The sequence below is a fragment of the Meleagris gallopavo genome, chromosome 5 (assembly GCF_905368555.1).
Source record: "Meleagris gallopavo chromosome 5, MGAL_WU_HG_1.1, whole genome shotgun sequence".
Classification (NCBI taxonomy): Eukaryota; Metazoa; Chordata; class Aves; order Galliformes; family Phasianidae; genus Meleagris; species Meleagris gallopavo.
In genome coordinates, this window is record NC_139408.1 from 11,451,227 (window position 1) to 11,479,055 (window position 27,829).

At 37.6% G+C, this 27,829-nt stretch overlaps 1 protein-coding gene across 1 annotated transcript in view; it reads left to right on the forward strand.

Annotated features, from left to right (window-relative positions):
• Positions 1 to 1,509: 1,509 nt before the first annotated feature.
• OTOG (otogelin) overlaps positions 1,510 to 27,829 on the forward strand; it is a 94,685-nt gene continuing 68,365 nt past the window's right edge. Inside the window, exons 1-17 of the mRNA XM_010711107.3 lie at positions 1,510 to 1,646; positions 1,722 to 1,782; positions 1,866 to 1,920; positions 3,442 to 3,532; positions 9,612 to 9,704; positions 9,912 to 10,066; positions 10,441 to 10,559; positions 10,863 to 11,068; positions 12,877 to 13,007; positions 13,806 to 13,912; positions 14,763 to 14,872; positions 15,637 to 15,762; positions 16,815 to 16,923; positions 17,323 to 17,369; positions 18,280 to 18,425; positions 25,342 to 25,474; positions 26,340 to 26,517. Of these exons, the coding sequence (XP_010709409.2) occupies positions 1,595 to 1,646; positions 1,722 to 1,782; positions 1,866 to 1,920; positions 3,442 to 3,532; positions 9,612 to 9,704; positions 9,912 to 10,066; positions 10,441 to 10,559; positions 10,863 to 11,068; positions 12,877 to 13,007; positions 13,806 to 13,912; positions 14,763 to 14,872; positions 15,637 to 15,762; positions 16,815 to 16,923; positions 17,323 to 17,369; positions 18,280 to 18,425; positions 25,342 to 25,474; positions 26,340 to 26,517 (1,919 nt within the window). The 5' untranslated portion in view covers positions 1,510 to 1,594. The remainder of the gene's footprint in view (positions 1,647 to 1,721; positions 1,783 to 1,865; positions 1,921 to 3,441; positions 3,533 to 9,611; positions 9,705 to 9,911; positions 10,067 to 10,440; positions 10,560 to 10,862; positions 11,069 to 12,876; positions 13,008 to 13,805; positions 13,913 to 14,762; positions 14,873 to 15,636; positions 15,763 to 16,814; positions 16,924 to 17,322; positions 17,370 to 18,279; positions 18,426 to 25,341; positions 25,475 to 26,339; positions 26,518 to 27,829) is intronic.

The following is a 27,829-nucleotide window of genomic DNA, read 5'->3' on the forward strand; positions in this document are numbered from 1 at the left end:
AGCATTTTACACATTGTAAAATAATTTCGTCCCTGCACAGGTAAAATAAAATTGTTTTGTATTTGTAAACAGTAGGAAGGAGATGCACAAATTTAAAGGACATTCCTTAGTCTGTACGCATCCTTCAGTTTTACATTAAACTCTAAGTCAGTGATGTCTGTCAATCACTGTGAGAGGACTTCACAGAAATGGATCTTTTGTCAGCTGAAAATTATGTGTATTTGAAAGAAATTGACTTTTTAAACCTAATTTTCAGCTGATGAAAGAATAATTTCTGTAAAATCCCTTGCTCCAAAACAGTGAGCTTAATAATCAGAAAATTTGTGAGATGGTTCTGAATCATCCATTACTTCAAATAGGCCAGAATAAAAGATGGTATAAATTTGATTGCTTATTAGTTTTGGTAATGAAATCCTTCATTTTTTTTTTTTGCAATGTTTTTTGCATGTTTGTTGTGCAAACACACTTTTGATTTACTCTTTCCCCTTCCATTAACATGGTCTGGAACAGAGAAAGAACACCAAAGCCAAGCGTGTGGTGTGCTCAGAGGAGCAGGGCTCTGCGCCGTGGGCAGAAAACAACTGCAAAACTCCGTTTGAGGTTATTTAGAAAAGGATCTTTTCTGTCTCCTCTTTTCATCTCTCAAACACATTCTTCCTCTAACTTTTACAGGAGAGAACAGAATCCTTGGTGAAAACATCGCTGGTTTTCCATCATTTCATTAGAAATGAAACACTTGTTGCAGCAAGAAATACAATCCTCAGGGACAAATTACAAAGGCAGAAAAGAGACCTTTTTAATGACTTTCTGTTAACAGATGTCCCAAAGCAGGCAGAAAAGGCCCCTTTTCATCCGAGGCAGTTTCTCACCCGGTGTGGGCAGCTTCTAAAGCTGCTGTTATAAGATACGTGCACCTGAAGAATGACTGGGGGAAAGGTAGCAGCAGATGGGAGAGGGAAAAGCACAGGAAAAAAAGAAAAAAGAAAAAAGGAAAAAGAAAAGGCAACAGAGAGAGGAAGAGAGAAAAGGGAGGAAAAAAGAGGGTAGGAAGGTAGAAATAGCAGAAAAGAAAAAAAAAAAGCTCTAAATTCAAGACTGAGCGTGCAGCTGTAAGAAGCTGCAGAAATAATCACTACACATCAGCTGCACGCCGCATTTTGCACCAGCACGACTGCTGTGGTTAACAGAGTTAACCAGTCGGTCGCTTCAGCAAGCAGAGCGATGCTCAGCTCATGAGGCCCCGACGACGCCCGCCAGCCCCCGCCAGCAGCCGGTGCCCGGAGCCTTGCGCGGCCAGCAGCAGTGGGACAAGACCCAGCCACACGGCCGTTACAGCACAGAGCCCGGACACGCAGCCCCACCTCTGCGTAGGAAATGCGGGCAGCCGAGGCACTGCGCGTGTCCCTCACTTGCAGGAGATGCAGGGCTGCACGATGAGGGGCGGTGATCGGGGTGGGGGCTCAGGGAAGGGCCGGGGGCGGAGGGCGGGAGGCCACTTATACCCCCCGGCCGCTGCGCCTGGGAGGGCGGAGTGAGCTCAGGTAGCGGTCGGCGTGAGGGGCTGTAGCTTCGCAGGACACCGCTGCTCGTCCGCATGGAGGCCAGGCTGCTCCTCGGGGCGCTGCTGTGCGCCGGGCTGCCGCCGGGTGAGCTCCTACCTCGGGTCAGGATGCACGACAAAGCAGTCTGACCGCCGTTAACCCGGGACTTTTGCTTTGCAGCTTGGTCTCCGCGAGGTGCCAGCGCGCAGCCTCCCGCCGGCGGCGACTTCCCCATCCTCAGGTAAGAGCAGCCGGGGTGGAGCGGGGCTCCTGCGAGATGGGCTGCCCCAGCCGACCAAACCTGCCGTGTTCTCCTGCCCGCAGCCCAAGCAGCGCCGCGGGACCTTGGGGAGGGGACGGCCTCGGCGCGGCCACGCAGGTAGGGAGAGCGGGCGGGCAGCGGGGGGTCTGCGCTCATCCCTTTGGGCTATGGGGTGGTCTCTCACGAAGGGTGAATGGGGCTGCGGTGGGTCCTTCGTGACTTGAGGTGATGCCTCGTCCTGCCCGTCTGGTGGAGGTATCAGGCGGGGCTGCTGTGGGGTCACGGCTTTAGGCACTGGTAACACCAGGTGCTTGGGGACTGAGGCTCCCCCCAGGGGATCATTATACGGAAATAAGCTTCATTTCTTTCTGTGGTGGTTTCTGGGGCTTTGAATGCTTCTTCTATAAGAAATATGTGCAGGAGAAATGGGGGAAAAAAAAAACAACATATGTTTCTTTTCTTAATCAAGAATATGAACTAGAACAAACCATTTCTACATGTTCTCCCTTTTAATAAGCTGCCTTAAAAGAAGGAGGTACAGCAGTGCTAAGGTAGTTCTTATATTCTCTGCAGGGTTTATGTTCATAGAGACATAGCTCTTAATGTCAGTTTTCAGTCAAACGTGTCAATAGATATTTAGAACATGGAAAGCACTTGCTGTTTTACAAATACTTTATAGAATCATTCACAGGACTGAGAAATCAGAATGGTAAAACTACAGTGTATGAGAACCAAATATGATAAATGTAATTGCATCCTTAGCTAAAACCCCATAGATGCTGCTGATGGTGTTCCTTGTGGGATTTGGGAATGTTTTTTGCTATTTCTATCACTTTGTGTACAATAAAAGATAGATAATGTTATCCTACATTACTGAGTAACATGTTTATTACTGAATTTACTTTGACGAAATCTGAACTTTATTTCAGTGGCATAGTAGTTGCTTATATAACCATTGTAACGATGCAGCTGCAGTTCTTCAATCTTCAAAATTCCACAGTGGAATAGATGAAGACTTGAAATAGGAATGGCTGTAGTGTTTGTTTTACGTAGTAAATAAGCTATGTAAATAAAAGTAAATGCATTTATAATAAGAGAGAAACTTATGATGATAAGTTTTAGGCTTCTGAGGATAGAAATGTCCACATTGATTTGAGAAACATGTTAGTTGCCCTAAATGCAGGCAATGCTAGAACAAAGGTAGGTTATTGTGAAGATAAGTCATGTGTTTTTAACATAGGCACGCTAATTATTTTAAATTATAGCTAATTATTATTGTGAGAACTACATGATGGTATAGAGGCAGTTAGCAGTTGGTGGGGAGGATAGGAATATGGGGTAGGGTATGCAAGAAAGTATTCAGATGTGAGTTTTGGGTATTTTGGTTAACAGGCTGAAAATCTGTTTGCTGTCTTCATGCCTATTGTGCCTATCCTGTGCGTACTGATAGTAGCTTATTGGAGTCACTGGAGTGGTGATACATATTAATATGCAGTAATGGTTTTTTGATAAATCTTTAGTAATTTAAATATGAAGCAGTGAGTTTTATAAAAATGGTAAATTTGTGGAGAGACGGGGATGAGTTTTTGCTACTCTTGGCTTTAGCTGCTTAAATAGCTTTCTTCTTCTTCCTGAAAGGAGTCTGGAATGACAGTTCATAATGCTTCAGCTACTACAGTATCGTTGTCTCAGAACAGAAGACTTCACAGTATGAAATGTGGACCATCCAGTAAGTTAAACTTTTTTTTCCATGGAAATAACTTCATTTGTCCCTGATATTCTGCATGATTTAATTATTGCTATGAAGGAAAAAAGTTGAATAATACAAATCTATTAATAATAATAATTAATGTATAAGTCGGTGCTATAAAATTATGCTGAGAAATTTATTGCTGCAATGATTGTAGTGCAGAATTTAGTTCACTGTGTTTCTTGCAAGTGAATTTTTTTAATGGCACAAATGAATTTTGTGTTCTGCTTCAGAGAAACTGACAGAAAGTGTTGAGAGTCACTGTGCTACTTGAACAGAACTATTGCAGAAAGATCATGAGTTAAATCACTTCAGAGTAGGCCTAGTACTAAAGCAGAGAAGAAATCTAGAGTGGAGAATGAAAGTGTTTCAAGCTAACTCATCATGCCTGAGCTTTTAAAAGAGGATGTAGTTATGACAAAGAATTGTTTCATTGCCCTTTGTAGATGCTATAGAATGAATCTCCTAGAATCATAGAAAAGTTTTGGTTGGAAGGGATCTGTAGGACCATCTATCCAACCCCCTGTTATAAGCCTCAGCATGGTCTTGAATGCCTCCAGGGAGGGGGCGTTCACGACTTCTGTGGGCAACCTGTTCCAGCATCTCACCAACCTCACAGTAAAGAATTTCTTCCTAATATCTGGTCTAAATCTATCCTCTTCCAGTTTAAAGTCATTTCCCCTTGTGCTGTCATCACTAATTGCTCTTACAAAAATTCCCTCCACAGCTTTCCTGTAGGCCTCCTTCAGGTACTGGAAGGACTGTTTTCTTTCTCTATAATGCATTTCTACTGGTCAGAAATTTCATAAAGGCTTTCTATTTCTGATGTCCTTGCTTTAGCAATATAAAGTTGTTGGAGGCATGCTTTAAAAATCACTATCTATACTTGCAGGTGGAATATTTTTTTTGTCCCACTTTTTAACAAGTTCAAAATCTAGACTCAGAATTGTCCTTCTTAAATCCCAGTGAACCCCCTGTGTGGGAAATGGAATCCATTGTTGCCTGTTTGTGATAGGTGCGTATGAAAAACAAAGCAAAAGAAAACCCATTCTGTTTTCTGAAAGAGTTTAGATAAAATTTTCTAAACACTTGAGGTGATGTTTCTTTTCAACCCTCTCTGTCCGGAGGGAGATGCAAGTTGCTGTTGTTCTGTCCATGGGTTTCACTTTGTGCCAATCTAGGTATATATAAAATACTTAACCCTTTTTATTATTTTATTTTTAAGCCAGAAAGGGAAGCTATCAACTTCTTTCTCCTTGTTTAGCGCTGTCTCTCTAGATGTGTTGGAGATGTTTTTCAAAACTGACTATCACAGACGTATTTCACACTGACTGTTGCAGTTGTTCGTTGTTACAGTAGTATTTTTCTTACTTCCTACAAAAGTCTGCATAGGTAAAACCAAACATGTTCAATATGAACTCTTTATATGATGAGTGTGTGTGGTTGTTTTTTTTATTATGCAGTGAGTCTCTTTACTATTGTGTTCTATTATTCAAGTATGTGCAGTTTAGGAAGTAATAGTGTCTTAAGTCAATGGAACAACAACAACAAAAGATATAGGTAAGTATCAAGAGGTGAATTGTTGGCTTAGTTTCTTGTCATTGGGGAATATAGGTTTTGATTTTAGATGATTAATCACAATATTTGACAGCAGTTAGCTGTCCATAGCTCTTTAAGCTGCAGCTACCTTCTGCACGTCTGTTTATAATTCTACGCTATAAACTAAGAAACTCAACCGAATAAAATGCACACACCTCAAAACATACAAACGAACCCAACAAAACAAAAACAACTGGTCAGCATGCTAAGAGATTGAGATTACCAAAACTAATTATTTCTGGAAGTAACTTCCAAACTATTGCTGAAAATTCCTAACAAGTTAAATACTTCAAACACTTCTGCGTTGAAATGCTGAAGGAGGTCACCATTTATATAGCTTCTGCTAGAACCTTACAGTGTGTGTGTCATGATGGTGTATAGCAGAGAATCTGCAGTTAACTAGAAAGCTGTGAGTGAAGTGTTAAAAATAACATCTTCTCATTCATCTCAGGAAAAAAAATGAAGTTTTGCATTCTGAAGTAATGAGGTCTTTGTCCTCATTTAAAGGCTGCATTGCAGCCTGCTGAACGCTATATATTACAGTAGACGTGCTACTACTGACAGATTATTTGAAATGCTGAATGTTAAAAGATAATGCAAATAATAGTAGTTTGTTAGTTCTCCCATAGTTGAAGTGATACTTGAAAGCACTCTTGGGAAAGTATGCAGTGGAAATTAGGCTCTTAAAAAAAAAAACAAGCTTTTGAGAATATTAATGGTTAATGTACTTAATTATAAGCATTCTTCCTACTCTTATGAAATGAAAGTAGTCCAGTTGATGCTTCTTGCAAAGTTTGATTTCAAAATGCCATGGTTTTGTTTCATTTTACTTTTCCATTCCAGAATGACATTTGCTGCTTTTGAAGTAAAGAATCTTTCTAGTGCTTTGATAATTTTCACGCCAATTGTCTACATTTGCTTGAAAATTTTTAATAGCTTAGATGAAACTTATTCACTTTCAGATCTCCTCCAAATAAATCTTCCATGCTTAACTTTTCTATCCAAGTGAGTCTTAACCTGAACACCCTGAAAGCAAACCTGCCTTCAGTGATTTCTGTGATTTTTGTGCCATGTCTTGGAAATAACAGTAACAGGCACTTGTAAGTATTAGAATTCTGCATTCTAATGCTTTGTAGAAAAATACCTAAATGAGAAGTCTACATCAATCAAAAAAAATCTTTCAAGCATTGATGGTGTATTGATGATAATGCTGTATTACTGTTAAGTTGCTGGAGCAATTGGACTGACATTGTGATTAAAAATAAAGCATTCTAAAACTGATATGCATGGTAATGCGCATGCCAGACATGTTCTTGAATGCTTGCTTTTACTTTTATATAAACTTCTGAGTGTCTCCTTGGCTTATCTTAACTTTTGTATGAGACATAGATAATGGCTTCCTTTGCATTTAGCTCTTTGTGGTGCAGGAGGACTGCTGTCCTTTAATGCCTGTATCCTACTTTCTGCTGATGGGCTTTATATTATATAAATTATTTTCAGCTGTACTTTTTTCTTCTGCTAAGGATGTGAGCAAATTTGAAGAACAAACTTTGGGTGAGGGAACCCAAACTTATACTTGGCTAACAACAGAATAGGTTCATAGCTTAGATGCTACGTAGTTTATTATGCCTTATTGCCATATTGCTTCTCTAACTGAATACAAAATATTGTGATATTCTGAAGTACATTTTCTTTGACGAAGATGCAAGATTTCTTTGACCAGTTGCCATACGAAATCGGCAAGATTTATAGTCAGAGCCCAGGTGTTGAACACTTGAGAAGCCAGCCAGAGTTGGGTGGGATTACACTGTATTTCAAAATGGATTTTATAACTTCCTTTTGTCAAGTCTGCATGATGTTATTCAAGCGTCTCTACTCAGAACAAAAACAGTCACCTCTGACTCTTGGACACTGATCATCAGGAAACATTTACAACGAAGTGCAAACAGACTGGGTTATGGTGTCTAAGGAGCTGTACTGATCTTATTTAACATACTGGTCCATAACGGGTTGGAATGCAGCCTGTTCAGTAGTTAAGAGATGTTTAGACTTAATGAGAGAGGAGCAGAGAACTCAGACCTTCTTTGTAAGATAGTTCTAAATCTTCTTTAATAAAGGAGTTTCTGACACTTGGCTTTGTGATGATGATGGTTATGTTATCTGGGTGACCTGCAGAGTGTAAGAGTAGAGTGCATGTATTCCTTTCATGACGGAGATCTATGTTTAGCCCTTTGTTATGGGATGTTTATTCTTGATAGGTGAGGAATTTCTTCAGTGTTAATTGAACATAAATAGATGTTCTGAATTCCTGATTAAAGGAGCCCATTGAATGTAATTGGAATTAACTCTATGTTCTTCTGATTACCTAATGAAAAATTACTTTCGCTTTGCACACAAATTTTCCGTGCTGTGGAAAGATGCCCTGCAGTAATGTAAAAAGGGATGATATGAGCAGACACAACAGCTCAGTTTATTGTGTTTTCTTAGAATCACACTTGTGGAAATAAAAGAGGACTTCATAAAGAAGAACACACTCTTCAAACTGAATTAACTGACTTTTAGCTGGGAGTTCACTTCTTGCTTTTCTTTCTAAAAGGAAGCAAGAGGCTTGTTTCCCAGCTACTGCAAATATCTTCAGATCAGCTGACTATGTCCACAATTGAAATAAATGTAGCTTCAGGCAGGTTACCTGAGCCATGCTTAAAGGGGAATCGTTCAACCTGAAACATCAAAAGGGAGCAACTTTGTCCACAGCAAAGAGGAACATGACTTGCAGTCTAATTGCAGATTATTGTAGCTTGACAGGCAAGAGGGCATAATCTTAGAGAAGCCAAGAACAGAGACCTGAGCTCTGATTACACAGGTCTCACAACGCTCAACATGAAAGAGAGCTATTCTGCCTTTCTTGACAAGAGGGATAAGGTTATTGTATTAGTGACAAGATTGATCACTGTGAGTATGTAAATGAGGTGGCTCAGTAAGGACCTTTCAAATGTAGTGAGTTTAAAGCTTTTATTAAGTATGGCTCCCTGGTGCCTGTAATGTTCTCTAATGCAGGTAAAGCAAACTAAATATTTGCTCTTAAAATATATTGATTAGAAAATTACTATTGATAATACATCAAAAAAGGAGATTCTAGAACAGGAGAGAAAAGTTGCATTGGTCTTAGTGGAGTGAGGAATTCAGCATCTGTTCAGCAGCAGTAGGTTGTCAGTGTTCAACTCCTGACCTGTTTGGCTGCATTTGTTAGCTTTATGGAATTAAACAATTAGTTCATGGAAAAACGTTCCAACCATTCTATAAAACAGTTTAGAATCTACTTTTGATATTTATATTTTCCATGCATGTATAATGAATGTCAGTGCTGAGAATAAAACCTGAAGATGGTGTGACCCATGAAATCATAAAACAGTGTATTTTGTTTAAATAAATTGCAGTTTGTACAGATTTTCAGAAATCAGCTTTGCCTGCATTGACAAAGCCTCAAACCATATTTAAGTACTATTTCTCAAAAGCTTAAAAGGTAATCTAGGTGCATTAGGGCTTCTGTGTTCACCACTTATGTTAACACATTTCATATGTCAGGGTTTTACCAAAGTGAAAGAAAAGGTTTTTTTCTTTAAATTCTGCTTTTCAGGACAGCACTTAAGCAATACATGTTTTATTTTTCAAGAAAAACGTATTTTTAAAGGCAAAGGGAATAAAAAGGATTAAACTACCTTCTCTTCCTGAAATAATTTCTTCTGAACTTGTGTGCTTAGTTTCTGTCTTTAAATATCGGTATATTTATTCTGACACGACAAATGTTTTCTCTAAACAACAGAACTTACTAGGTGTTGTTTTTTTTTTTTTTTTGCATAGTAAGCAATTATTAAAATACAAATGCTTTCCCAAGTAGACTTAAATTTTAGGTCAAATGTTAGAAAAATAAGTGATTATATCGTAAGAGTTAGAATAGCATTTGATTATAATGTCTAAACTTGGTAGCAAGAAGCTTAGAACTTACGGCATGGAAGGAGAGCAGACAGTTGAAAGATGTATAGCTGGGATCTTGAGACCTATGTGTCTGTGATAGAGCTGGCAGAGCTTACGCAGCCAGTATTATTTGTAGCATTCTTTTAAAGAAGGATATGGGCTTTGAGCTGTTTCGTCTTATAATACGTGTTTACTTCATTTATTCAGTATATGAATGGACAGAAAGTATGTCAGAACCCACAGCCATTTTGATTTGTCCTTCTGAATGTGTAATATGACCAGATGCTATGAACGTATTTCTTAAGATGGAGTTTTTCTCAGCACGTTCCTGTTTGTGGGGTCCTGTGGCATTCGCTTGGGCTCACGCAGAATTTAAATGCTAAGACATTGTCTGTCATTTGTGGAGTTAAAGATCAGTAACAGAAGTGGGTTGTAAGAATGAAGATTGTAATTTGTTTTTAATGCGCCTTGTTTTTCAACTCAGGTTCATTTGCGTGTTTTAACGGAGGTGAATGTGTCTACAGGGAACTCTGCAACTGCAGTCGATTTAATGCATCTGGACCAAGATGTCAGACAGGTGTGTTGGGAGGAAACAGAATGGATTTCTGTAACTGCATGTGGGTTCCCACAGCTGCAAAAATTACTTCTGCCTAAAGTTTCCTTCATCTTCTGGTATTTTTCCCTTCCTCTCCTTTCTGTGGTGCTGTATTGCACCATGTTGCTTTTCAATACAGATTAAATCTAAACAACAGCAGTACTTCTCAAGTGACTCTCCTTTTGTTAGTGTACAACACAGGTGCTGAAAGAGATCACATATGCAGAACATGGGGTCAATATCACTTTGAAACTTTCGATGGACTCTATTACTATTTTTCTGGGAAATCCACATATGCACTTGTGAGACAAACTGAATTAGATGAGCAGAGTTTTTCTATACAGGTAGGGGATTGCACTGCTACATTCCCTTTTTTACTGTTTTTGAACATGCTGATGCAATAATTTTAGGAGATTAAAAATAACTTGAGATGGTAGTATAGAGGGATCTAGAATGTAATGTACGTGCAATTCTAACATAATAATACTACCAGCTAATCTTGCAAAAATTATAAAGGTCTGTAAGAAAACAGTTGTCTGTACTTTCTAAACCAACAGCTCTTGTGTAAAGACTGCTAATTGTACTCAGAATTTTGGGAAGAGTGGAATTCTTTGTTCACATGCTGAAGGTGGGATTGTGAGTTTTAGTTGTGTAGCATACGCATTTCGAAGAATTCAATTATAGTCTTAGCTTTGACAATAATAATTTTATTTTACAGGTGAATAATGATCCTGAATGCCTTTCTTCTCCATATTCTTGCAAACGGTCTGTTAGTTTATTCTTTTCCGGAGATGAACAAATAAAAATGAGCAGTGAAGTCACCTATAAAGGATTTGGGTAATGGTACTCACCTTTCTGAGGCTGTAACAATAGTTGTAATTTCATGATACGGTTTTAATAACAGATATAAACAAGATGACTTGTAGCTTAAAGAAAAGAAATATATTCATACCACAGCTGTAACCAGCCTTCCTCAACTAGAGGAGTAGTACAGATACAGAGTAGTATCTGAGGGTGGAGGTATCTAAATAAGCAGTATGTAATGTCAAGAGTCGTTACATCAAGTAACTAGTAGTGGTATTCCTTATTTGAGGTGTGTGTGTTTTTTTTTTTTTTTTTTAATCCTGTCTTGCTTCACAGACTTCAGTTACCTTCTGTTATTGGAAACTTACACATCCAGAAACTAGCTGGATACTTTCTAGTCAGGCACCAGTATGCCTTTACTCTGGCTTGGGATGGTATATCTGCAGTGTATATCAAAATGGCACCAGAGTACTTGGGCAAAACACATGGACTGTGTGGGAACAATAATGCTGTCCTGCAGGATGATCTTGAAACTAGTTATGGTGAGTATTTAAAATAATTTCAGTGGTGCAATACTTTTCCCCACCCCCCCCCCAGGTAATTGTTACTGTTTAGTCTTCAATTGCAATGCTAATTGAATTTTAATACGCAATTTTTTGAAATGAAAAATGTTTTATGGAAGCACTTCTTGATGATACTGTCAACGAACAGAACTGACTTCAGTATGAATGGGAGCCTGGAAGGTTATGAGCTTTTAAAACGAGTACTCCACTACTTACAGTGGTATTTGCACTTCAGATTCCTGGGACCTAAAAAAAAATGCAGTTGTACCTTTAAATGTTCACTGCCCTCTAAGCAGTTTTACATAGGGACCTGTGGAAGCCTGAGATATTACTACTGGAAATGAATATATCATTTTAATTAGTAAATCAATGAAGATTGCCAATTCCCATTTGATACAACGTTTCATTTATATTAATACTTTCAGAAGTGACCAGTGATTCTCAGAGTCCCAGTCCCTTGGATGCCAATTTCAGATACAAACTAACAAAAAAAACCCAAAAGAACAGGCCCACTTAAAGTATTTCAGTCTAGGCAATAAAAACTTCTGGAAATTGTTGCTTTGGGCTCTTTAACTCTTCACTCCTCCTCTTTAAAAGTAGGATATTTCTTTAGAATACAATTACAAAGCTCAAAGTACAATATGTAGTAGGCTTCCTTTGCTGTTAAGGCATGTCACTCAATTTTGTAAAGCGTCAGCCCATTAAACAGTTAGCTCACTAAATCAAAATGCTTTTAAGTTAATACCAAGATCAATAGCTCGTTGTGTTCATTGCCATCAAACATTTCCCTACCCTCTCAACTTTCTCATGGTAGCTCGGTTGCATAAAGCTGCAATTGTAGCACAAGTAGATGCACTGCATACTACTTTTATCTGAATATCTTGAGGAGCATTAGTAATGCAGGTAAGGCATGATATGCATTTTTGGATAATTTGAGTAGTAATCAATGTCACCACATCTCTTTGATGGATTATACCATTCTTACCTAGTTAAAAGCTCATGTTGGATGTATCTACTCATGAAGAACACATACTTGTAGATGTTTACATAGATTATGTAGATAATTATATTGTACCCTTGTAGTGACTCAAGAATGCCTTATTATTGAGTTTTAGGCTATCTGTTTAGAAGCATTTTAGATCAATGCAAATTATTACAGATTTCTTTCCTGCTTTCATTCAAAGATGGCAGTAGGCGCAGTCCTACTCCCATAATGTCCTTCCTGGTTAGATCACCTGTTGAGTTAGGCTCTTTCTGCCCTTCTAAAACTTCTTCTCTATATTCCCTTTTAAAGGGCTTTCTGTGTCTTATGAGGACCTGTATGTTTTCAGACTTAGACCTGATTCATCTTTTTGTAGGTAGTTGTATGGTAACGGTTGAGTCATGGCCTGAACCATTGATTGAGCACCTGGGGAAAGGACCCAGGCAGCCCTGGGAGTGCAGGTGAAGGCAATTCAGCTGTGTGACTGGGGGGGTGGAGCCTGGCTCCACCTGTCCTAGACCCCATTTATAGGCTGACTGCCACTGGGGGAGGATCTCTTTCAGGAGATCCTACCCTGGTGGAGCTTTCAGCTGCAAACCTGGAATCTTCTGATATGGGTAAGCAATCTTCTTCCGTTGCACTTTTCTATAGTGCCAATCCTCTCATCATATTTTTCTGTCCAATTGCTACAGTAATACTTGCTTGTCTCTTTTTAACGTGATAATATGATTGTTCAGATGTTTCCTTAGTATAGCAGCATTGTTTTGCTAAATCACTCTATTGACTGTATGTGTGTCTTGTTTAGGAAAATTGACAGATGATATAACGGAGTTTGTGGAGAGTTGGCAGGAAAATCCTCCACAAGGACAACCCATTTGGGATAACTCTTTTCTCAATGAGCCACCTTGCCTGACTCAAAGCCATGAATCTTTACAGGTTTGGATCCTCATGAAAGGATTATTACCATAGTCTTTGTTTCTTACAAGAATTTGACTCTAAATATTCTCAGCTCTCCTTTGGAGAGGTGGATTAAGAAGGCTGCAGTAACAGCGTGTAGCTTATCCCTCTTTTTTGCTATACTGATCTTCTGTGTAAGTTTGTAATTTAATATTTGACCTTCTGGGGATATTATGCTGTCTGAGCAGCCAAAATAAGTGTTTGAATTTCAGGTTATATTAGTGAAGTTGTAAACTAGAAGCTCATTCTAGAGCTGATTCCCATTACTTCTTTTAGGAAGGATAGGAAGAAGCGGGCATATGAAAATAAAATGAAAACATGTTTTATTTACTAGTATTAAAAAAAAAAACAACAAATTCTGTCACTTTGGTTCACCACATCAAAGTAGTTCTCATTTGTAAGTAATATTTTGAAGTTATAGCCCTGAAATGAAGTGCTTTGAAACTAATGGTGATGTGAGACATCTTAGTTCTGTTATTTCATATTTTTTAATTTAAATAAAATGAAGACTTTGCATTTTTTCTAGGCTTAGTTGCAACACTATCTATCCTTTTCTGGGAAAGGATATATTATTAGCATTATTATGGCCTTGTATAAAGTTTCAATGTTATGAATACTCTGGCATGTGAAGCACTGTGTTACTAGCCATAGCTTCTAGTTGACGAATGGAGAGGGGTCCCTGGTCAGCCTGAGAGAGGTCTGTTCTGTTTTTGCTTAGTATGTTATTCTGCTTAGGTTTACTTAAAACCTTCACAACTACAGTCTCTTCAATTTCAGAGAGCATATGCTCTGTGTAATACTCTACTGCATCCTCCATTTGAACAATGTCACGAATATGTGAGCCCTCTTCCTTTTATGGCAAGCTGCACCAGTGATCTTTGCATGTAAGTGAATGTTTTTGAGAGATTCCAAAGCTATTATGAAAAACATTGTCCTTTATTGTGAGAGTGAATTCTAACTAACTGGTAACAACAGTAATGTGCCTCTTTTCTGCGTACTGATTATCTGAAATTCTTTTAAGAAGTTAAAATGCGTTGCTTTTCTCACTCTTTCTAGTTGTACTGTCAAATTTCTGTGGAATTGTTTGTTTGGTGTAAGGATGGCAAGGTTCAGTTATTAATTTATTAGTAGTAATAAACAAAAATAATTAATTTACCTTTCCTTGAGTATGGCATTTATTTTCATGCTTAATATGTGACATCATTAGTATTTTTGAATCTTAAAGAAAGTTAATTGTGAATAGATCAGTTGGGCATTCCTAAGCAGTAAACATTAATTGAACCAAAACTTGAAATTAATTACCTGCATGCTCACAAACTATTTGAGTTTATGCTATCATTTAAAAATCTCATTTCAAAGCAGCTTTGACTGTTTAAAAGCCAGGGCATAAAACAATTTCATTTCTTGCAATATAACAACACTCTGGTGGAAATTCTCTTATGCCTTCTTCTGAGTGTTCTGTTGGATATTGTTTCTCTTCTAAAAACCAAGACCCCTATTCACATCTCTATTGCTGTATCACTGGCTTCAATGGGTTTAATGTCGGGTTTCCAGTATATCGATCTGTCTTCAAGCATAGTAGAATGACATATCCACTTAAGAGTTTTAGCCTCTTCAGTCAACAAATAAAAGCTATATTAATTTAAATTCAAACTGGGCTAGTAGGCAGTGTAGGATCAGTCATGAGATTGAAAGTAAGACAAAAATAATATGTCAATTTTTGCTTGTTGTAAGGTCAGCAGTTGATAATGCAACTTGGTGTCGAGCATTAACTGAATATGCCAGAGCATGTGCCCAAGCAGGAAAACCTCTTCATGGATGGAGGAGGCACTTTCAGCCATGTGGTATGCAGACATCTCAGTTCTTGGAAATACTGCACAGTAGTTGATTGCTTTTCATAATTTACTTTCTTTCCTCCTATTGTGAACAAATATAGTTATCAGTGAAAGCATAACTATGGACTGCAATGCTGTATACAAGTTAGGAATTTTTTTAATATGCGTAATCTGTGGTGAGTATATTGAGTATGTTTTTATAAGCTTAGTCCTTAAGGAGTCCCTGATGTTTCAGTAAGATTGAAATGTTTTTCTCATGGGGCTACTCTTTCAAATATTGACCAAGACTTCATAGATTTCTGATATGGAAAATAAATCATGACTGTTAAAAATCAATTTGAATTACGCTTGAATAAGTCTTCACGTTAGAAATCACAAGAAGTAAAGTTGAAAGAGGTCATTTAATTTGTCTGGAAAACAAGAACAACATTGCTTTATCATTCATGAAAGAAACATTTCCCATGTGCTTCCAGCAATGTTGGTTAATAATATTCTACTGTTTGCTTTGCTGATCTCACAGCTTTGCTGTAAGAAAGGCCCTACCTGTCCTGTGATTTAAGATGTATTGCTTCTTGGTGCACCTGCAATAGACAGACTATGGATATATGAATATTCTGTTTGCATGTTAGAAAGTCAATGTATTGTTGGTACAAACAACATATATTCAGTTCACTTACCAAAGAGTAAATACCTGAAATCAGTGTGTGCATCTATTCATGTCGTGGGCCAGTAGCCCAAGAGCTCTTTGTTTCTCTCTCTTTTCTGTTTTGTAGTAATTACCTGTCTTGAACCATTGACCTACAATGAGTGCATCAACTGTTGCCCTGCTTCATGTCACCAGCAATCACAGTGTATTGACAGTGAACTTCCCTGCATTGATGGATGCTATTGTCCGGATGGTAATGGTTTTGCTACTCAGATATGTATTAGCTGGTGCTACTTTATTTTCTGATTGCTTCCCCCCAGGTTTACATGGCCTGTAAAGCATTCATAGTAATTCTTTATAAACACCATGCAAAGAGGGTGTGGATAATTGACTGTGTTTTTCTCATTTGGTGACGAGGCTTTTCCTCAATCTAGCAAGTAGGAATATTTGCAGCACAGATCCAAATTCCAGGTGTAGAGTTCTGTAGTTGAGTAGAAAATGTGCTTTGCTCCATTGATTTTTTTTTTTTTTTTTTTTATGTATAGTGGAGCCAGCCTCACAATTCTTGTGGTTGCTGCTTGGTTTTATTTTATTTTTTCCTCACAAAGGATGTCTGCAGGTTCAGGTGTTTATGAGAGCATGAGTAGAAATCATTCATGTGGGTAGAAACAAGTTTTATACTGAGATTTACTGTTATCTTGCTTGCCAGAACCATACATTTGGTAATTCAGCCTATAGCAAAATGCTGCACTTAATATTAAAGGATATTTTTGTCTAGTTTTCATCTTCTTACTGACTTCTCTTACGTATGTAATTATATTTGATCATTATAGAGAAAATGATATGCCATAGATCCTTGAACCCTGTTTGCTCTAAGTGTGATTGTCTTTGTCATGTGGTTCATCTTATATGAGCTAGTAATCTCTTAGTTTCTGGATCTCTAATAGTTGAATAATTGAAAAACAAAACAGCCCATTCTCTCCACCCCTGCTTCCCCCTCCTCCCCCCCAAAAAAACCCTGCTGTAGTAAAATAAGGACCAAACAGTGCCTTAAAACAGTCAAAGATTTATTAATCTGTCAAAAAAAAGCCAAGTGTACCAAATAAATGTTTTTTCCACATTATTGAGTGACTCACGCTACTAATACATCTCAAGCAATTTAGGAATAGAATATAAAATGACTTCCAAATAGCCCACAACTTTATATCCTACAACTTTATATTCAATGGAATATGACCATTTGTTGCTCTCAGTTCTGTTGATATTTGTAAATATTTCAATCTTTCTTTCTTTTTCTTCTTCTAGGCTTTATTTATGAAAATGAATTGTGTGTCAAGCCTATGGACTGTCATTGCGATTACCATGGCAGTTCTTTTGAAACAGGTTCTGTGGTTTATGAGGAATGTAATAATTGGTTAGTACCTTTTCTTTTAATACTGTAGACTTAATCCTTCCACTGTTATGAGAGAGAGATGGCACTTAAGGCCTATTGGACAAAATTGACTAATCGTTACATTTTCTACATACAAAAAAATTGTTCCCTAGACAACTAGTTGCTATTAAGAGACTTATAAAAATAAATTTGTTAATGGAGAAGAAGAGCAAATCATGGATACCGCAGAGAGTAAGGGAATGTTTAGATTTTTTTTTTCTTGAACTCTAAAAACAATCTGGAATTAAAAATCTTAGTAGGAGAATTACTTTGACTTTTTTTCTTCTGTTGTTGCCCTTGGAATCCAGGAAAAACAACTGAGAATAACCATATACTTTTCATGTTGAGATTTTATTTTGTAACCTTTTTCTTTTATTTCAGCACTTGCATTGGAGGAAAATGGCTTTGTACCAATCTTACATGTCCAGGTATGTTTAAGAAAAAAACAGTCTTGGTTACTTAACTTTTTTCAGTGACTATGAATTTGAGGTAAAATATTGATGCTCATTTTAACATTTTTCCCACTGAATTTTCCATACAGTTTTTTTTTGTTTGTATCTGTTTATTAACATATTTATACACAGATTAAATTAATAAGTGCTCTAGATAGCAGACATGCCTTTCAACTTAGCTCAGTAATGCATCTGCCCTTAGGTTGCTATAGTGTCTCTGATAGATGACACTACCTGGTTGTTCCTGGCATTCAACTAAAGTTTCCACTGGAATCTTCAATTGATATACTTACAGATATGTTTTCATGGAAGAGTTTCCAAGTGCATGATCACTATTTCATTGTTTTATTTTGCTTTTCCTCATGGTATTCATGCCTAGTGATGTTGTAGCTAGGTATTAGACAAAAGTCTGTTAATTGTTTTCCCAAGTTGCCTGTCAAATGAGGAGTGCTAGTCTCACTTAACTCATAAGCAACAAAGCTACAGAGATTAGTTAAAAGGATTTTCAATGTTAGAGGGTACTCCTAGCCTCATGGTTTATGCAGCTATTAATAGAATCAAGCTCTGATCTAAGAGTTGTGAAACAGAATGCTTCTGGAAATGGGTTTTTAGAGCCACACATCACAATGTACGCAAGGAGCGTACATTATTGTCTCACTGCAGTGGTGGAACTACTTCAATATTTTGGCCTGGCATCAGATACAAGCTTCTTTTTTTTTTTTTTTTTTTTTTAAAAAAAAAGGCTAGGGTTCAGTTTCTCACCATTTTCCTTGTACCTGGTTATAATGTAAGCACAATTTTATAAATTATAGCATATGTCAGCAATAACACTTCATAATACATAATACTTTTTCTACATACTTAATTCCATTATTGTATTTCTCAGCTGAATGTTCAGTTTCAGGAGACATTCATTTTATGACATTTGATGGACGTGAATACACTTTTCAAGCCACTTGTCAATACATTCTAGCAAAGAGTCGTACATCTGGAGAGTTTACTGTATCCTTGCAAAATGCTCCCTGTGGACAGGTAAGGCTTAGAACTTTCTCATTATGTTTGTATCTTGATGGGAAAATGCATATCAAGGAGGAAACAATATCAAAGCCATTGAATACATTAAAATTATTAGCAACAGTTGTCCTCACTGATGAAATAAATGTGAGCAAAAGCATTCAACTAATAGGAAGGATCATGCCAGTGTTCTCATCCAGTGTTCACCGAAGTCATTCAATAGTACGTTGTGGTTTTTGTGGCAAATCTTGGATGACTTGTTTCTTCAGCTTTCTGGATCTTTGTGGCTTTGCAGTGAGCACAAAATTATCTTATTACTACTAGGAAGACGAATGAGGGTGTTGGTTTGTTTTTGTTGTTTTTTGTTGTGGGTTTTTTTTTTTTTGCATTTTGAATATAGATTTCTCATTTGGCTCTGTTCTTGCAGCTTGAAATTCACTTTAACTTACGTTGATGTAGGAAATTTTGGGTAGCTTTTGAACAACTTTCTTGGCTTTAGGTATAGATATGCATCTGTTACTGTGAAAGTTTGTAGTCTGTACAGCCAAACACCCATGTGCGTATGTATAGCTGATGCTATGGATGCTACTTTGTTAGAGCTCTGATACTAAATACAGAAGTCAAAAATGTATTTCATTTACTTTACACTGAAGACCTAATCTCTTGTTCTCTGCGTGGATTACTGAACGTGTATTATACTGTTGTACTTGTGAGGTATAGAACACTAAGATTTTCATTGAAATTGCGCGTTGCTAGTATGCTAGATTGCTAGTTGCTAGATACAACAAGGTATAGTATTTTATTCAGTGTATTTCAAGTCATGTTGCAGTCATGAAGCTTCTCTGCAACTTACATTGTTCATACACTTGACATTGTCTTGGGAAGAAGAATGGTCATGCCACATTTTTTGAAGTCATATTTCAGTGAAATCTATTTGCTCTAGTGCAACAAAAGCTACCTGAGTCACAGAAAAGACCTTTAAGTAGAAGGAAGTCATACGAAACTGTCACTGGAAGTTCACCATAATAGAAATTTTATAGTATTCAATAGAATAGAGTAGGTAGAATTATAGTTAAAAAAAAAAAAAAAAGTAATGATAGAATTAAATGGTAATCTGGACAGAGATGCAGAACAGGACATGAGTGACTAGAGAACAACTTTGCAGAAAGGGATCTGACAGTCAAGAGTGCTGACTGCATTATAGGGTGCGTTGAACGCAGTGTGTAGACACCAGGTCAGAAGAGGTGGTTCACGTGCTATATTTAGTGTTGATGCTACTTTGCCTTGAATATTGTATGCAGTTCTGGGCTTTACAATATAAAAAGTATGTTGAAGTCCATGAAGCTTGTGAAAGTCTCTTGTATGTTTAAGTTGTTCTGTAGTACACTGTTACCAAAACTGGCAGAAACTTGTAATGTTTTTGTTGAGGAAGGTGACAGACAAATTAGTTAACTTTCTGTAGCACTCCTGACACTGCAAACACCTTGTATGTTCTTTGCCCTGGGTGAGCAATTGTGCTTAAGGCATCCAAGTGGCTTGTAGGTGGGGAAAAAAAGATTTTGGCTTTAACTACACGTGGGCTTCCTATTTCACTTTGCTGTTAAAAAGTTAACCTGATCAGTCCCTAGTAAGTATAGACTTCTACAAAGCTTTGAATGAAGTATTCTGAACATAACAGCCAGGTGGTTGAGCTGAGGCTTGTGCGATCTGTTACAGAGTTAAATGCTGCTAAATCAGTTATGGGTAGGAAAATAGCGAGAGGATAGTAAGATCAGTTTGTGTGTACTGTAATTCAAAAGTCTGGGGTTTCAGTGCAGCTGTTTGGGTGCCTAACTGTCAAAAGGGTACCATTTGGCAGAGGAACAGCTTTACAGTTCTGTAGGTACCAGACAGACTCTTTGGTGGGGTCTGTGGTGGTATAACAATGGGAAAAGGTTTCAAGCTTGAAGAGGGTAGATTTAGCTTAGGTATAAGGAAAAAATCTTATGCAGTGAGGATGCACTAGAACAGGTTGCCCAGTGATGTGGTTGATGCCCCATCCCTGGAGACTTTTAAGGTGAGGCTGAATATGGCCTTTGGCAACCTGATCTAGCTGTGGTGTCCTTGTTCATTGCAAGGGAATTGGAATCTACAATTCTTGATTCCCATTTATAAAAATGAATGAATTGAAATGGGAAGCTAAAAGATTTGTTATGTAGAAACTATTTCTCAATAGTTTGAGATGTGTATGCTTTTAAAATTGACTGTCTTTTCTGTTATCAGTCCAATGGCATTCAAGCGGATTCAAGAAGTGTAGAAAGAAAATACCCGAGGAGATTTTTAGTTCTGAGTCAGAAAGAGTTCAGTCATCTCATGCTTTAGAGCTGATGACATAAACTGTCATCAGGCTACAAGTGATTTGAAAATGTGGAATTTTGTTTAAGCACTTCTCAGAGTGAGATTCAGTCAAGAAATCAGCACAGCTTAACCTTATCTAGGTTTCAGGTGACAACTTAACTGTCTCTGTAGTCTGTATGATGAGAAAGTAGTCTGAATATAGGATTTTTTTAAGTGTGGAGTGAGAGAAATGGCCATCCTTGTGAAAACACTTGCTGAAAGTTGGCAAGGGCAGTGCTGTGAAAGGAGCAGTTCGTTGAAATGGAGAATAATTGTCAAACAGCATTTCTTCAGTTTTGAATATGAAGGAATAATGCAGCTTTTGTCAGTGTTGTGTAGCAATGTATGTACTACGGGGAGTTGATCCCTTGGCTCTGCTCTGTGGGTAGGAGCTTGTATGTTTTATTTGCAGCTTCTTAAAAGGTAGGCAAAATTCTGTATTCATAGCTGCTAGTTCTGAATGATATGTGCAGAAACTCTTAGTGAAGAAGTTGGAGGACAAAATAAACAGGAGTGTTTTGCAATTCATGTGTCTATCTTTGCCAGCAGTCTAGGAAAGGTGGTTGAACTGACGAAATATATCTCTATGTTATTATAATTCAGTATTTTGAAGTTTCGTTTTGTAATGATGATGAAGGATAACTTGCATTATTTTTTTAGGTATGTGGAAATTCTGAATGTATCTTTTTATTCTTTACTCACCACTGTGTGCTCATGGTACTTGAAGGATGGACAGATGATCACTGTGCTAGTTCAGCATCTGTTTGTGCCACCTAATAATGTTCAGAAATCTTGGTAGCTGTAGTGGCTGTTTTTGGGATGTGAAGTGAGACTTCATGTTTGGCAAGTCTTAGTGAAAGTCACTAGGAATACAGATCTTTGAACTGAAAGTCTTTATCTAATTTGTACTGTTAGTGGTGCTAGTTTGATTGTCCAGAGATAGCATTTTTTAAAGTAATTTTTGTTCAGTGCCTTTTTCAATGTTGAAGATGCTTGACGTTTTACTTGATGAAAACATCAACAGCTAAGTCTTTTCTGCAAGCAGTGGGACTATGTAGCACAGCCCTCAGCAACTCTCCTGGAAGTTTGTGTAGCTACTCAGGATTGAAATCCAATCAAGGGAAAATTTCTCTCAGAAAGACCTAGGTCACCCTTGAGTGATTTTTGCATATATGTGTATGTTTATCACAAGACTTTAAAGATGCATAATCAAGAACAGAGTAAAATGAGCTAATACAGTGTACCAAAAGTGACTAGCCTTACTTTTGTCTTTGTGCTTGATTATCTTTTAAATGGGTACAAGATCTTGCAATGACAGCTGGAACAGAAGAAACAGCAGTTAGGTGCTGAAATCTTTCCTTTTCTTAGTCAGTGTAAATAAGCCTTAGAATCTAGAGCAGAGGTAATAGTATAACAGGAGTGGCAGAAATTTAATTCCTTCCTGAAGCAAGGAGAATGTAATAACTCCCGCTTTTGAGAAAGGAAGATGTGGGGAACTACAGGCTGGTGAGCTTCATGTATGTGACTGGAAAGATCATGGAGGACATCCTCCTGTAAACTTTGTTAAACCACATGGAAGACAAGGAGTTAGTTTGAGATGGTGTGGCTTCACCAAGAGCAGATTGTTCCTGACCTATTTGATGGCTTTCTATGATGGTGTGACAGCACTAGTGGACAAAGGAAGGGCAATAGATGTTGTCTACCTGGACTCGTGTAAGGCCTTCAATATGGTTCTGCACCACATCCTTATCTCTAAATAGGAGAAAAGTAAATTTGAAGGTTGAACTATTAGGTGGATAAAGAATTGGTTGGATGGTCACATCCAGAGGATTGTGATCAATGTCAAGGTGGAGGCCAGTCATGAGTGGTGTCCTCCAGGGTTCCGTCTTGGAACCTGTGCTCTTCAACATCTTTATCAATGACAAAAACAGTGGTGTTGAGAGCAGTTATGTAGATGACACCAAGGTGAGTGCTACAGCTGACAGAGCAGAAGAAAGGGATGTTATCCAAAGGGACCTGGACAGTCTTGAAGTGGGCCCAGAAGAACTGCACGCGAAACATTGTACTTGGATTGGAGCAATCTCAGGTGTACGGACTGGGAGAAGAACTCATTGAGAGTAGCCTTGCAGAGGAAGGCTTGGAAGTCCTGGTGGACAAAAAACTGGATAAAAGCCGTCAGGGTGTTCTTGTAACTCTAAAGGTCGGTTGTATCCTGGGCTGCACTTAAAGAGGAGCTGCCAACAGGGCAAGGGACTGGATTGTCCCCTCTCTACTCTGCCCTGGTGAGGCACTATCTGGAGTACCGCATCCAAGTCTCGTGTCCCCAGCACAGAAAGATGTGGAGCTGTTTGAGAGGGTCCAGAGGAGGATCATGCATATGATCAAGGGGCTGGAGCACTTATCATATGAAGAAGGGTTGAAGGGCTGGGCTTGTTTAACATGGAGAAGAGAAGGCTCTGGGGAGACCTCGTACTTAAAAGAAGCTTATAAACAGGAAAGAGAAGGACTCTTTTTCATGGACAAACAGTAATAGGATGAAGAGGAAGGGCTTTAAAAGAGGAGAGATTTAGGTTAGGTGTTAGGAGGAAACTTTTTCTTCAGAGTGTGTGAGGCACTGGCAGAGACTGTCCAGAGAGACTGTAGGTGCCCCATTCCCTGGAGGTATTCAAGGCCAGCTTGGATTGGGCCCTGGGCAGCCTGACAACCCTGCTGATTGCAGGGGCTTTGGAACTAGGTCGTTTTTAAGGTCATTTCTAATGTGTGCCATTCTGGGATAAAAGTAGATTCTGATTTCTTCCAGGATGTAGCAAGGTGAGGAAGTAGCATGCTGAGATGTCTCAATCTTTGACATCTCAGTCCATCTCTATGCCTCATCCACTATGCTAGAGAATTTTTCTCATAAAATTGAATTATCAGTTTCATTCTAATAATAAAATTTTGATAGTCATCTATCACTAATAAGCATTATTTTGTCAGATGTACTGAAAGCCAAAGTATACTTAGCTTTTGAAGTTCTAACATGGAAACTTTAATAGTAACTGACTAGTTTAATCATCTCTCTGGCTAGCTGCCCTGTTATGTGGTACAGGTGTATTTGTTACTGTGATACACTAGGTAAATTCAATATTCGGTAGCTTGTGCTGCATTCCAGCTGGTATGTTATCTAGATGAAGATCGTTCATGTAATATGAGCTGTGCAGGAATATTAAGTAGCTTGGGACTTCATTTAGGTATCACATGACTTCTTTTAGCATTTTTCTTAGACTATCTCACAAGCAATTCTATCTGCTTATTTGGGTTTTTCTTCTTGCTGAAACTTATAAATTGTCAGCTGTATTAGGCTTCTATGTCTTGCTTTGATCCTGGAAATCATAATTTCCAATGATAATTTCATTAGTTTTAGGTCAAAGTACACTCTTTTTAAGTTGAAATGAATGACTGAAGGTTTGAAAATAAACAAATCTATCTGTAGTTTAGCTTAGGCACTAAAGAACTTCCTTAGAAATACACAAATAAAGGGCCAAAATCACAAATGGAAAAAAAAATATCTAGTTTCACATAGAACACATACTGTAGTTGATTCTAGTTTTGATGAAAGCAGTTAGTTAACTTGTATTAGATTCTTCATCTTAAAGCTGATGTAAAATTTTCCTGCGTCAGCCACGTATTTTCTTTCTGTGAGAGACTTCAGCACATCAGTCTCGATACTTTGCTTTTAGGATTTCAGTTGATTAGATTTTGAGAATGTTGACAGTTGATTGCTGAAGAACAAAATGTTGGTAAGGCAGATGAAGTTAATCTAAAATATTTTTTCAATATATTTCCTGCTGAGTGAAGTACTTTTTTTTATGGTTTTCCCAAATGATATTTTCTTTGAATTAGAGAACTGAAATGATGTTAAGAATAAGCAATGCAATGGTAATAAAACTAAGCAAGTCAGGCCAGTTGGATGCTGTGATATGCTACTGCTTTTTTTTTTTTAATTAATTTAGGGAGCTTATGAACACATTCCACAATTCTTCTCTTAGAAATAATGAATTTAAATGCTGTTTTCTTTTTTTTAAATGAGTTACAAGATGGTTTTTATCTTTCATTACTTTGAAAAAGTGATGTACCTTGAATATGCTCTAAGAGAACCTGGGCATATCAGAACACTTTAAAGAAAAAAGAATTCAAAATCAGATCTGTGTCCTGCTGTGTGGATAATGCAGCTTTGTTTGTGTACAGGAACTCGCCCACAGTGTGTTTCGGATCAGTGGATCTCGTGAATTGCACGTGTCTTGTAGTAAGCCTTGGAAGGGCTGTTTACATTTTTATTTTCATATCCCACTTTTAAGCTGTGTTAGCTTAACGTAGTAGAGTTGCATCTAAACATACATTTGAAACGATTAAAAAATTAGTTTTATTTTAACAATTATGCTGTACATTTTTCAAGTGCAATCTGCCAGGAAGCAGCATAAAGCTGATAATTTTCAATTTCTTCTTGTTAACATGCAGTCTTATATAACATTCATCCTGCTTAAAATCAACTGTATTTTTAAATTGCTGTCTTTTGTAGAACCAGGATGGATCATGTATCCAATCAATCAGCATTATTCTTAAGCAGGATCCCAAGAGGCAAGTGACACTGACTCATTCAGGAGATGTGTTGATATATGACCAGTACAAAATTAACCTGCCTTATGCAGATGGTAAGGAACACTATATGAATGTATAATGCTTATCAAGTGCTGAAGCAGTGCTTTAGTGCCATGTGTATGTTGTGATATAATCAGTATTGTTAACATACTAATGCTAAGTGATAGATTGTTGATATTAATGCTGATCACTTTTGATCACACTAGTTTAGCTGCTAGTGTATGTTGTGCTCTAATGTTAGGAGCTGCACTGTGCTAGTGTCTCTCTATTAATATAAAGTATGTTGTGTCCTGCCCCCCTCCGTTTCCCCCCAAAAAACCATCCTTCATAAGGCAGCATAGTTATTTTTTGAGGGAAGATGATTTTCTCGAATGACTAATGTCTCTTTTTGTTTCAATGAGGTTTTTAAATGTCTCCCTCTGAAGATACTAGCAAGTATTTTACATATGAATATATGGTTGTGTTCTGTGAGCATCGGTGTTTGCTTTAGGGTGATATGCAAACCACGAGTTCATTTGATGGCTGGGGAAAACGTGACTGTTTGGCAATCCCTAAAAGGGACTTCAATGCAGGAAGAATATTGCCACTGTTAGGACTAGATTGTCTGAAAGAAGTGAATGGAAATACTGTCTCCAGTGTTGACATCTTGAAATTGATGTACTTTTTTTTTAGTTAATTCATATGAATATTTTGGTGATCTCTGGATGTGTTCTTACTAAGTTTGACTGTCATTAAATTCTTATTTTCTTCTTTTAAAATGTAACTTTTTGTAATAAATCAAGAGTTTGGGGACAGAGTAGGAAAAAAGTCACTTATATTAAAAAAAAAAAAAGGAAAAAAGTGAAATGACAAGAAACAAAATGCAAATTACAGGCTGGTTTCCTTTGCCTTTCAACAATCTCTATTCTTATTCACTAGATTTATTTGAAATACGAAAACTCTCCTCTGTATTTCTTCAAGTAAAGACACACATTGGATTACAGATCCTATATGACAGAGAAGGACTGAGGCTTTATCTTCAAGCTGATGGACGGTGGAAGGATGATACCGTTGGACTTTGTGGAACCTTCAATGGAAATATGGAGGATGATTTTTTGTATGAGTACATGAATATTTACAATTAGAATGGTGAATCAACTGTACTGAGCTAAATAGATGGATAAAAAAATGTTTTAAGATTTGGTGTTAGTTGGCTAGATAGTAGGTTTTGGTTTGCAAACAGAAAAACTGTCCCTCAACTACAGAACTTCAAAACAAATTCTGTATAAATATTTTAATGTAAAAACACAGTGAAATATATACCATTACTAAGGGGTAGTTTATTTGAACATTTGTTCAAAAGATGGACTGGCCTCTATAAGGGACTATATTCCTCCCCACAATCCTTTGTCTGTTCAGCTCCTATTCTCTACTACAAGTTCTAATCTGCTTTTGCCAACAGAGCCTTCTTTGTTTAGTGCCTGCAGGTCAGCAAAGGAATTGAATGTTGCCTGAACTTCACTTGCGGTGTTGCAGTGAAAGATGGTCAGAGCTGCATGAGCATCAGAGTAAATGGGTGATTTGGGTTAAATAATTGGCCTCCAGAGGATGAAGCAGCCTCATGGAAGAGGGAAAAGAGGAATGGAAATTTAGAATACATCAGAAGGCTTGGTTAACAAAGGAAAAATAATAAGTTTATAAAAGGCAATAGGAGAATTACTGTCTCAGATTTGGAATATGAGTCAGAATTGATTGAAAAATAGCACGTGCGCGCACAAAACAGAAAAGAGGAAGTAATATATACTGAGTTTTCTAAGGATTCATTTTTTTATGGTTAGAAGAATTTCCATAGATATTGCTGTCTTTTGCAGCATATCCACCAGAGGTATTACTAGATGTATGCCTACACAGTCTTTTACCTAGTGTGCAACACACCATGTTTAAGATGTAGTTTTGATCATTCTCTATACACAATGTGTACAGAGTTGTTTTGATCAAAATCTGTCTTTGTTTCTGCTATACCTCTTCTTAACTCAGCCTCATCGATATCCAGTCGCTTTTGCACTTATATCTCTGGCCCATTAAATTTCCACTCCCTCCTTCTCCTTTCAGAGAATTGACAGTCAGAGAAGACAGCTACTCAGGGTCAATCATGAAATTATAGGCAGAGGAGAGATCAAAATGGATCAAGTATCACTGAGGAGGCAGAAGTATGAATAAGAGTGCAGACTTCCTGGACAGCAATGCTACTTGCTCTCCTGTGAAAGTGGAACTTGGTCTGGTTTGATCTGTCCTTTCATACAGAATATCTAATGATCTTAAATCACATCATCTTTTTCTTTTCTGTGCTTTTGCCTGGAAAGAAAGAGAGATGTCTGAAACTTTACCTGATGGTTTAGTGCTTTGGAGATGATGAGTGCAGTGGAAAA